Source organism: Ammodytes marinus, assembly GCF_949987685.1.
Source record: "Ammodytes marinus genome assembly, chromosome: 23".
In the NCBI taxonomy this organism is placed as follows: domain Eukaryota; kingdom Metazoa; phylum Chordata; class Actinopteri; order Uranoscopiformes; family Ammodytidae; genus Ammodytes; species Ammodytes marinus.
Genome location: NC_137227.1, coordinates 4,487,036 through 4,499,098, shown reverse-complemented (window position 1 = coordinate 4,499,098; position 12,063 = coordinate 4,487,036). Strand labels below are relative to the sequence as shown.

The 12,063-nt window shown below is 41.6% G+C and overlaps 1 protein-coding gene across 1 annotated transcript in view; it reads left to right on the top strand.

Moving 5' to 3' along the window:
* Positions 1-5,033: 5,033 nt before the first annotated feature.
* LOC307269071 (solute carrier family 24 member 2) overlaps positions 5,034-12,063 on the top strand; it is a gene marked incomplete at both ends in the record, with an annotated part of 40,826 nt that continues 33,796 nt past the window's right edge. The window contains one exon of the mRNA XM_080051897.1: positions 5,034-5,909. Coding sequence (XP_079908023.1) covers positions 5,034-5,909 — 876 coding nt within the window. The remainder of the gene's footprint in view (positions 5,910-12,063) is intronic.

The following is a 12,063-nucleotide window of genomic DNA, read 5'->3' as shown; positions in this document are numbered from 1 at the left end:
AACATTTCAGCTTTCATTTCCAGGTATTTACATCTGGATCTGATAAATAACTTAGAAGATATCATTATTTGTAAAGGAACACCACATTTTTATGTGAGCAAAAGTATTGGAACAGATAGATTTAAAATAAATTAAAGTAAATAAGACTTAATATTTTGTTGCAAATCCTTCGCTTGCAATAACTGCATCAAGCCTGTGACCCATTGACATCACCAAACTTGTGCATTCTTCTTTTGTGATGCTTTTCCAGGCTTTCACCGCAGCCTCTTTCAGTTGTTGTTTGTTTTGGGGGGTTACTCCCTTCAGTCTCCTCTTTAGCAGGTAAAATGCATGCTCTATAGGGTTTAAGTCTGGAGATTGACTTGGCCAGTCTAAAACCTTCCACTTCTTGCCCCTGATGAACTCCTTTGTTGTTTTTGCAGTGTGTTTTGGGTCATTATCTTGCTGCATGATGGATGATCTTCCAATCAGTTTCGTCGCATTTTTCTTTAAATTGGCAGACAAAATGTTCCTGTAGACTTCTGAGTTCATTTAGCTGTTGCCATCCTGTGTTACATCATCAATGAAGATTAATGAGCCCGTCCCAGAAGAAGCCATGCAAGCCCAAGCCATGACATTGCTTCCACCGTGTTTCACAGATGAGCTTGTATGTTTGGGATCATGAGCAGATCCTTTCTTTCTCCAAACTTTAGCCTTTCCATCATTTTGGTAAAGGTTAATCTTCGTCTCATCAGTCCTTAAAACGTTGTCCCAGAATTTTTGAGGCTTGTCTCTGTACTTTTTGGCAAAAACCAGCCTGGCCTTCTTATTCTTTTTGCTAATGAGTGGTTTGCATCTTCTGGTGTAGCCTCTGTACTTTTGTTCATGAAGTCTTCTGCGAACAGTAGATGATGACACCTTCACTCCTGCCCTCTGGAGGTTGTTGCTGATGTCAACAACAGTTGTTTTAGGGTCTTTCTTTACAGGTCTCACAATGTTTCTGTCGTCAACTGCTGTTGTTTTCCTTGGTCTACCCGTTCGACATCTGTTACTTAGTACACCAGTGGTTTCTTTCTTCTTCAGGACATTTCAAATGGTTGTACTGGCCATGGCCAATATTTGTGCAATGGCTCTGATGGATTTTCCATCTTCTCTCAGCTTCACAATTGCCTCTTTTTAACCCATAGACAGCTCTCTGGTTTTCATGTTGGTTACAGCTCTAACTATAATAATTGCAGTCTGCACAGGCAAAACCCAAATCTGAAACAAAGCATAGACATTCAGCGCTATTTATTGTTTGAATTATCAATGTAATAGGACACACCTGGGCAACAAAACACACCTGTCAGTCACATGTTCCAATACTTTTGCTCACATAAAAATGTGGTGTTCCTTTACAAATAATGATATCTTCTAAGTTATTTATCAGATCCAGATGTAAATACCTGGAAATGAAAGCTGAAATGTTGATCTTTTGTCTCATATTCATCTTTTGGTGTCAAACCCAAATGTTTCCAGTCTACAGCAAAAATAAAGGAATTGGCCTCACTGTTCCGATACTTATGGAGGGGACTGTATTTGTTAAACATTGGCTCCATTGTTTCTAGCCATCAGGGTAGTTTGTGTCAAGTTGTTATGGTCGGGGGCAATTGTAACACTGTGTTACAATTGCCCCCGACCCTATAACAATGCTATAGCCTACATTAAAATACAAAAAAATTATAGGAAAGCTATCTGATCGTTAGTTTTTGAAGTTATGGTTTGAAGTTGGTTTGTTTTTAACGTTTTTTTTAAGCATGTATTAAAAATATAATGAAACAAGCATTTCCAGTAATGTTAATTCTTTAAACGCACTTTTTCGATGTCTAATATTTATTGTTTTGATATGAAATCAATTTTCCAATTGATATTAAATAGTTTCCCCTATATTTCCCTGCATTAATAGGAAGATTATTGTGGTCCTTAATTTTTATATGAAGCTATGAGATCTGTTGTTACAAGCTTTGCCCCCGGGCTCCCCTATATATAGCCTATATATAGGCATATATTTACAGTATAGGCCTATATGCTATATAAAACCCACATATTGTAATTTTTAACACTTTGGTTTGTGTAAGTACCGTAATAAGTAAAATAGATTTAATAAGTGAACTTTAAAAGTGCTTGTGAACACATTTTTGCTACTTTCAGACAGAGCCAAGTTAGTGTGTTAGGCTAGCCTACTTGTTTTCAGTCCTCATAAGCGACCCATTCCCAGTTGATGTTGATGTGGCTTAAACCTGCAGTGTGTAGAATTTTGGGTTTTATTTCCTAGCAGATTTTGTAGAAAGTAATTATAATATCCTTAAGTACATTTAATTTAGTGCATAATAGCTGAGAATTATTTTTTCCCTTAGAAAGGGTCTCATATATGTCCATATTTCTGCATATTTTGGACCAAGGCCTAGTGCCGCCATCTTGAAAGTGTCATAGTTGGAATGTCATCTGGTGCATTGTTTAAAATTTAGAATTGTTCTTGTCCTTGAAGGCCACTGTAGCTTCTGTTATTATTCAAAAGGGGTGGGGTTACCCAGGGAGTGTTGCATTCTCGAACTTTGTAGAACTTTCTTGATGATGTCATATTACACACTGCACCTTTAATATTGAACATTTAGATATGAGAGTTGTATCGATCTTCTAATCTATTGGAACTAATGCAAATATGTGCATCTAACAACGTTTGATAGAATTTCTTTATAATGAAACAGTAGGCTATGGCTACTCTCGCTGCAGTGTAAACATGGGTGATTTGAAAAAATCTGCAATGCTGCACATCACAGACAGTGTACAGCCTAGTAGTGAGAGCGGGATCCACCACTTGCGTACAACCTTGAAATGACCTCAGACCAGTCGTGCACATAGCTTACATCTGCAACTGAGCAGAAGCGTATCCACCTGTTCCGTCACCAGAGGAATATAGAATTAATAAAAAATCTATAATCTAAATCGGTTGGAAATACTGCCTTTGCTTTGTAACCACGGCAACTCCTCCCTCCAAATGCAACATCACCAAAGCCCCCGTCCCCGCGTGAGCACAGCAGGATAGGATACGCTGTCCGTTGCCGCTTATACCTGGCTTTATTAATCAACCCAAGCGTTTCACGTGGCCAGCCCGGGACAATATTCTGACACATTAGAGGTATTTTTTTCTAATCCTCTCTCATCTGAAACGGTAGGGATGCTGCATAGGGAGAGAGGTGAGCGCAGTTGTTAAAGCCCCCCCCCCTCCGTCCCTCCCTCCCCCCATACCAAGCTCCTCCTCTGCCGTTGCACAGAGCGCTCACATTCATTCGTGCTCAATGAGAGCAAGAGGGCACCGGAGAGGATTTCCTAATTTCAACGTGCTGCTGTGCCGTGCGGCCGTGTTCTCGCCTCTGTTCAAGGTAAGGATGGAGGCATGTTCGCTGTAGGCTAGACCGCCTGCTGCAACCTCCCAAGCGCGTCACGATAGGCTACTATAATGTTGGGCTTGTTTTGGTTGGGGATGGAGGTTAGCTGTTGTGTTGTGTGGTGATGATACAGCTGGAAGGGCGAATGCATGTGATTGAAGGGCAGACAGTGGTGGGAGAGAAAAAAAAGAGTTATCAGTGGAAGTGGCGTATGGTTACTCAGACGAGCCGAGGAGCATCATTGAAAAGTCAAACAGGACAATGATTTTTTTTTTTTTTCATTAATTTTTTTTTTTTATATCTGCTCTTTACCTGGGCTGCTGCAGCGCCATAGCGCGTACCCATTTTTCACTGACTGCAGCCGAGTGATAGTCCGTATAATAAACCGTCGGCCTTCTCATTTCGGGACACGTTTTTTTCCCCACCAGGTAAAAAACAGCACGTTTCCGATTAGTGTGTGCAAGTTGTTCAATTGGAATAGGTGAACCAGCAGCATCATCTGCGCGTTTAAGTTTTTTCTGTTTGCTGCATCCTGTGAATTCTTCAGTGGAATAGCCTACTTAATATATTTATTATAATGTAATGTATTTCAAATCACCAAAACAATTTAAAGGTGCTACTTAGAGAACATAGGCCACATGACGGCCACAATGCAATAGCCCACTTAAATTACAGTCCAACATGTTTTTATTTGATTTATTTGTTTATTCACAATATGTATTGGCCCATAATTATAGAGATGTGTTTCAGAGTGCTGTGACAGTGACAACACTGAGACCATAAAGCGATTTTACAACTCAAGATGTGTTTTAAATATGCATTCTCAGCACATTAAGTATTCCACATGTCAGCCTGACATTGCCATTTTGCCTGATTCATATATATTTCAAGCTTCTTCTTTTTGTTGTTGTTGTTGTCAGGGGGTAAGGCAGTACAGAGTCCTTGTTTGAAGGAGACTTTTCCACAGCAACATTGATTTTTGGTTAATCTAGCCGTTGTTTATTCATCTATAGTTAATAATAGAGGTCAAAATGAATTGTCCGTAACACATTAGCAGTTAGTCTGTTGCAATGCGACGAAATAAAGAGGGAAGCAGCAAAAGCTCGCGATTGAGAATCTTTATAGATCAAATGTTTTACATATCATGACATGTTTAATCACCACACTTGACAAAGACTACCTCTTTCTGATCATTATGTGATTATCAATCAAGTATTTGTTTCCTTGTTGGTGTCATTTGATTCACTGCACAAAAATTGACCAAGCAGAAACTTGAAATAAACCTTGTTGTAATCATTACCAAAACAGTCTTTCCAAATGTCATAGTTTGTTATTGTCCATTTCAAACTCTTGAGTTTCATGTCCTGACTCAATAACAAACGGTTTTTCTTCACTGTTTTTTTGTTTTGTTTTCGATCAGCAGAGGCTAATATGAAGACATCATTTGGCAAACCAGACCCTGGGAAGCACCTACTAACATCTTTTCACCTCGTTTTAAAAATCGACCGTGTCACTATGCATTGTCCCCGGTAAAAACCTGCACTCCCCACCCACCCCCACCCTTACCCACTCTCCCCCTCTCTTCCAACTTCAAGAGTGAGGAGGACACCACAATTTGCTGCAGACATGGGTTCAGATCAGCCCTGCATGGATTCCCCAGAGCAAAGGCCCTGCCAGCGACGGAGGGGCCTACGCTGCGTGCGCAAGAAGTTCCGGCCGGTGAGAATCCTGGCGCTGGTCTTCAGCCTGGTGGCCCTAAGTGCCGTCTCCTTCGGTGCCTTGACCTGGAGCTCGGCAGCGGTGGGCCCCAGCGAGCCAGAGAGGTACCCGCACAGGACTCTACTTTTCACCCACATTCAGAGGGATTCCAACGAGTCGGAGGACGACATGCCCATAGCTATGAGATCTACGGCAGACAGCAACGAGAGCCATGGGGATTACCCGCGAGACCTTTTTACCCTGCAGGAGAGGCGCCAAGGAGCGGTGATCCTCCACATGTTTGGCATGATCTACATGTTCGTGGCCTTAGCCATAGTGTGTGACGAGTTCTTTGTGCCGGCGTTGACGGTCATCACGGAGAAGTTCGCCATCTCCGACGACGTGGCCGGGGCTACCTTCATGGCGGCGGGCGGTTCGGCCCCGGAGCTCTTTACCTCCATCATCGGGGTCTTCATCTCCCATAGCAATGTGGGCATCGGCACCATCGTGGGCTCGGCGGTCTTCAACATCCTGTTTGTGATTGGGATGTGCGCCATCTTCTCCAGGGAGATCCTCAACCTGACGTGGTGGCCCCTCTTCAGGGACGTGTCCTTCTACATCATAGACCTGGTGCTGCTCATCATCTTCTTCCTGGACAACATCATCAACATATGGGAGAGCGTGACGCTGCTTTCCATGTACTTCGCCTACGTGATCTTCATGAAGTTCAACGGCTCGGTGGAGGGCTTCGTCAAGGGTTGCATGAGCAAGAACGAAGTGGTGGAAGTCGCAGTGCAGCCCAAGGTGAGTTGGGTTCTTGAGATCTGTGTTTATATGTCTCCCCACACTAAGCTCCCTTTGCCACCATCTCTCTTGTGAAAATACAAATGCGTGGAAGATGCAGGAGATGTCAATAGGGCTGCACGATATCAGGAAAAACACGCCATTAGTGTTAACATTGTTGAATATCGCGATGATGATACCACTATGCGATTATTAATCAAATACTTAAATATACAGTGTAAATGTCTTTCTGCTTTGAGGGCAGTGGCAGTCAGAAGCCTATGCATATTATTAGCCCTATGCCAGGCGTAACAAATCACATCAGTAGTCTGACCCAGTTGTTGAGTTCCGTGGCCTAACGCTTTACCACCTCAACCACTGGCCTGTACATGGTGGGCGGGCATCTAAAGCAGCATGGCTTCATCTGATTGGCCAAATACAGTATATTGTGAATGCATGGCATATTATGCTACTTATTGCGCAGTACGAGCTGCCTTTTGCGATACCTATACCTTAATATCAACATTGGCGATAACGATACAGTTTTAGATATATTGTGCAGCCCTAATGTGCAGTAATGCGTTTTAGCATTCAGGCTAATAGCGCTGACCTTCAGTGTCTCCTCTGGCATGGAAACGCACTCACACTCATCCCTATACACCCATCATGCAGCTGATTAATGCTTGAATGATGTCAGCCATACTTTGATAATTGTTCTAGTTAAGCCAAAAATAAAAAATCTGATTATTAGTAGAGGCATGCTTTCATTTGCAGTTATCTTGTTTTATTTCTGTTCTCATCAACTTAATGAGCATTTTTCTCTCAGATGCCCCTTCATCTTAGATCAGTCAATTGGCAACTACCCATGCCACACACATGTTTTATGAGACTCATTATCTGAGCAGAATGGGTGTGTAAAGAGTGATCTGTCATCATCTCTTACTGACCATTGTGCATTAATGTGGTTCAAGTGATGCTGCGCAGGGCCCCGCATGCAGTATTTCACCGTGGGATTAATAAAACAGAATGTGTAATTTCTGGGTTAAGCTTTTACGAATTGTGTCCTGGTCTGACAAACAAATCCCTTTGGAGAATCTCAGGATCTATTTTTTTTTTTTCCCAGTTAAAAGATTTTCCTACATAAAGACTGTATTTAAACTGGTGAGTAAACGTGTAGACCACATGCAGCACAGTGAGGTGAACCACGCATACCTTAAATGGCCTCAAGGTTTGCCGCAGGAGTCTGATTTGTTATATTTGCTCTCAGGGGGGGGGGGGTTCTTTATTTGAAGTAATCCCCTGCTTTTTTTTACTCAATAGCATGCATAGTAGCAGTAAATACGCCGTGGTCAAAAACTACAGAAAATGATTCACATTACATTCAGCCCTTCAATGACACTTAGGGGCAAAAGACACTGCAGTGCAATTTGATAGTGCTGTAGAGATTATCAGGACGGATTTAGATTTATTTGTGACATGAAATGGAAATTAGATTTTGAGAAAAGTTGCATTGTAGAGCTTTAATTAAATCTGGATTATTCGGGAGTACACAAAGGATTTTCAAACTGCAGGTTACACAATGTTGGGGGGGGGGGTGGTGTGGGGGGGACTCACGAGGAAGCAAACATCTCCATTGCAAACCTCAAAGCTAAAAGAAGATGATGAAGATAATGAAGAGTAAGCACAACAAATGGTTTAGTTTCCGTACAGGTCCCGTTTCTGCCATGCCCGTTTGGTTTTGGGCTTGTGCGCAAGAAAAGAGTGAGTACTGAGGTGCACGGGCTGAGTGCCAGAGAAGACTCAAGTGACCTTGAGCTGCAATGGATTCTGGGTACTCGGGTAGAACTGTGTGAGTGTGAGTGTGAGTGTGTGTGTGTATGTGTGTGTGTGTGTGTGCGAGTGCGAGTGCGTGTGCGTGTGCGTGTGTGTGTGTGTGTGGAAAAACAACTTTTCAAACCCCACGATCGCATCTCATCTCCTGTGACAGCAAATCCAGCTTCTCCCCTCTTTTTTTTCTTCAGTTGCTGCTTCAAACAAACAACATATAAAACCTACACATACATGACATATATGAATTTAGAGGAAGCTATCATTTTAGGCATGGACGAGTTAACTTCTTTAACCTTGTAGTCAGGGTCTACGGGGTTAATAGAAACAGAAAAGGCAAAAATATTATTAGAATATAATCATCTAAACACCCGTTTTTTTTTTAATCAAGCCATGACACTTTGGGGACGGGTGTATTTCAGGACACTAAGTGTTATTTTGAGATTTAATTGGTAATATAGCGGGGCGCGTGCGTGTGTAAATTCAGGCATGAGTAATGGAGAGAGTGAAAAGCGGAAGGGCAAGGACGAGGATGAGTGAGTTAACTCTATGAAAGTGTCCTGCAGTGCAGAATATGATAAAGGGTCTGGTTTTGTGCGTCTATTTTTTGTCTTTCTATTTTTAGTTCTACATTCACTACTATGAACTGAAAGCAGCTCCTTATTCTATTTTTGAATCAATTCGCTGTCATGACTGAGCTCCGACTTGCCTCTCATACACCATACATTGCTGTCCAAAGTGTGACGTATTGCATGGTAAGGGACCATAGGCCTGTCATTTGACGCCTCCATGCCCTTGGACCTAACGCTTGATTAAAATGGGCTTCCCTGAGATTATTTCACGCATTATGCTATTGGGATGTCTGCCATGGACAGAAACGCAGGCCGTCAGCAGCAAAAGTGAATTGGTGTCAACCCTAAAGATAAAAGTGCGTAGGTTGCTTTGGTCCTGCATGCTATAAATACAGGGTAGAATTAGATTTCTAAGAAGTAACCTGGGCAGCAGTGTGATGTTCCACATATAGAAGTCATCAGTCAATTGTGTAGCCTTGTATACTGTCTGTGACCGCTGCCTGATCGTCTCATTATGTAAACTGCTTTCTACCGCATTCTCTTTCTGTATTGACGTCTCTTATGAGTAACTATGTTCATTCCGATCCTGGAAAGTTAAAAATAGATAGATAGGCTTTGTTTCTCTCATTTTCTCGAAAAATGATGCCTTAGCCCCCCCGGGCAGAGCATGAGCGGGGACACGCATCTTAGTTATTTCTGCGGATCAGAGGTGTCTTTTGTTTGTGTCTTTAGAAAAAAAATATAATAATATTTTAGCTTAGGGGCAAGGCACAACTCTATCGAGGCAACCCATAAAGAAACATCTGATCTCAGTCGGGTTCCTGGTGTGTTTGGTCAGCCCACAGTTGCTATCAGTGATAGCTTTTTGTTCATCTTTGACCCAAACTGATGTTGGAAGGACGTATTTACCTATCAGTTCTATCCTGGTTGGTGCATTATACCTCTGGTGTTTACCTATTGAGTGCTTAGCTGCTGGTTAATCTCTCAACTGGGGGCACTCTCGCCATACTAACTCTAATGAGACACGGGCCGGAAAGACTGGCTGCATCATCTACTTTCAACCATTCAGTTTGTCATGTGACAAAGAAACACTCCGATTTCAGGTTCCTTCTTAAATTCAAATCCATTTTTTTTATTTTGAAGCCTTAGAGGACACTGACCAATAGTTTGTGGAGGATTGATCCTTATTTCAAAAGTACTGATCCTATGCTGACTTAAGGCAAAGACAGTGAAGGTGAATAGGGTAAAGTGTTTTAACTTGTTGAAACTTTGCCAGTTGATTACCGACATTTAAGCTATTACAACTTTTTCAGAAATGTTGAATACATTTTAGAATAGTGCTATGTGCTATGGATTTTTGGTTCAGAGATATTGAAAAAAAAACTAATGTTGAGATAATGGCCATTGTATGGAGAAAATATACAGATGCAAACAGACAAGGTATGGACCTAAATGTACATTTTGGACCTGTGATTTATAGTATTAAAAAGACACGTGAAAGAAAAAAAGACAAAAATATTAAATTGACCACTGCTTGAAAAAACAATGCTTTTGCCTGCAGTGCCTGGCTTTATTAAGAGAGCAGGGCTACACAAAACTCAGCGGCCTGTCCATAACAAAACACTGCAGTGTAAAGCAATCAAGTGCAATGTCTGTTATATCTGTTGAGGATTTCATTGTGTTTGACGTGCTGTATGCGTGGTGCGCTGCAGTTATCTTATCACATCTGTCGAGGGCAGCCCTACTCAGCGTTAGTGCCAACTGCTGACCACAGTGTCACACGTCTTAGCCCCGCGAGCTAGAAGGGGTTCGTAGGTCAAAGATGGCGTCCCGTTACCGTGGCACTGCTCTTAATTTTAGCACGTGCCCACCACACAGTTAAGCCTACCAGTGCTGACATGGGCGGTGATTTAGCGGGAATAGTCAGGAGACCTTTTGTCGCCACCTTCTAAACACATTTCATAAGATGTAGGACAAGATGGAGGAGTATGAATATCACCAACCTAAGTCATTATTCACACGAAAAGCGGCAGATTTACTGTACGTGTGTGTGTGGTTGTGTGTGTGTGTGTGTGTGTGTGTGTGTGTGTGTGTGTGTGTGTGTGTGTGTGTGTGTGTGTGTGTGTGTGTGTGTGTGTGTGTGTGTGTGTGTGTACTAGAGTTGGCTTTGTGCATGCTGATGGTGTACCACTAAAGCAATGATTTGGCTAACCCTTTCTTGTGTGCAAAAAAAAGTAAGCCAACAAAAAAAAAAATAAGCTAAGCCAATCAATCCTCGAATCTTAACCGCATTCCACGTTAACAAAAGAAAAGTAGATTTTTTTCTTCCTATTCCAATCTGTTACATATTTTGAAGCTATTGTAGTACATTTGAGTTGGTTTAACTGGAACAGCAGTGGAGGCTAGCTCTGTCTCTACAAGCTATGGCTCTGTCTGTACATAGCATTAGTAGCATGCCCCCCTCAGGACCACCTCATCAGACCGGCCCTGGCTTATCTGGTTATGTTGTCTCATTGTTTGGCTGATGGACTGACTTGCTGCTTTTGAAAAGTAGCGGCTCAAGCAGATCTGATTAGCCAGCACTTTGGGCTCTACGCTTTTTTTTTAATGAAAGACAGTGAGGAGTGACGAGCCCCCCTCACGCTCGTTATGACCATGGTGACACACAGAGCCTGTCAGTTATCATAATGAAGTCAAAAGTCTCTCACTGTCATTTCATATCGGACAACCCTTCACAAACAACTGCAGCAACAACCACTAGTTTCAACTCACAATCAATCTACATTTGATTTTACTAGTTCATAAACATTAAATATAACGAGTGTTAAGTCGGTTTCAGAATCGTCAAATGAAATGATTGATCAGTATTAGTAATATGTAGAGGAAAGTGAATTGAAATAGCGTGTTTAAGCCAGTGTGTGTATCGAGGCAGATGTTGGTTCTGCTGAGATGGAAGGTGCGACCTCTAATGTATTACCGAGCTATAAATAGTGTCACGGCAAGGCGAGATCTTCCATCAGGATGCGCTTCAAAGATCAGTTACAAGGCAGGGTTCTGCTAAGCGAGCAAGGCTGTCTGGGTGCTTCCTCCCAGTCAATTTGGACATCCAGGGGGCAAGCAGGCCAGATGATGTGCCCCCTCCCCCTTCAGTATATTCACCCTGAAAACCTGACGTTGTATGTTGTTCGTTTTCTTTTTTTTTTTTTTTTTTTTTTTACCAGTCCAACACACAAGCTCTTTATTTTAGTCATATACAGCTCCGGAAAAAATTAAGAGACCAGTCTGGATTTTTCTTAAATCTTTATCTCTATATAACTTATTGAAAATGCTCTCAATGACAAAAAATGTATAGGAATTTGGTAGAAATGCTGTCAATATGTTCATATTATAAAAACCAAAATGTTCATTCTACTCAAACATATGCCTATGAATATTCAAACGAGAGACACTGAACATTTGGAGTGGTCTCTTAATTTTTTTCCAGAGCTGTATGTATGTGACGTTATCGTTTGGATTATCCCCCATTATGACAGACGTCATCAACCTAATTTCTGAAAAATCCTAAAGTGCAATGCTGACCCATGATCAGATTATACACTACATCTGTTTCAGATTGCTTCTTTGAGTTTTAATGGTTTTTGCTGTAATTTTTTTAAATTTGTATGGCAGTTGTCAAGCTAATTTAAAAAAAAGATCCTCTTGAAAACCCCATCTTTAATCACAGTAAAAGGGTGTGTACATTGTTTATGTTTTAATTGAAGGTGTGTACAGATTGT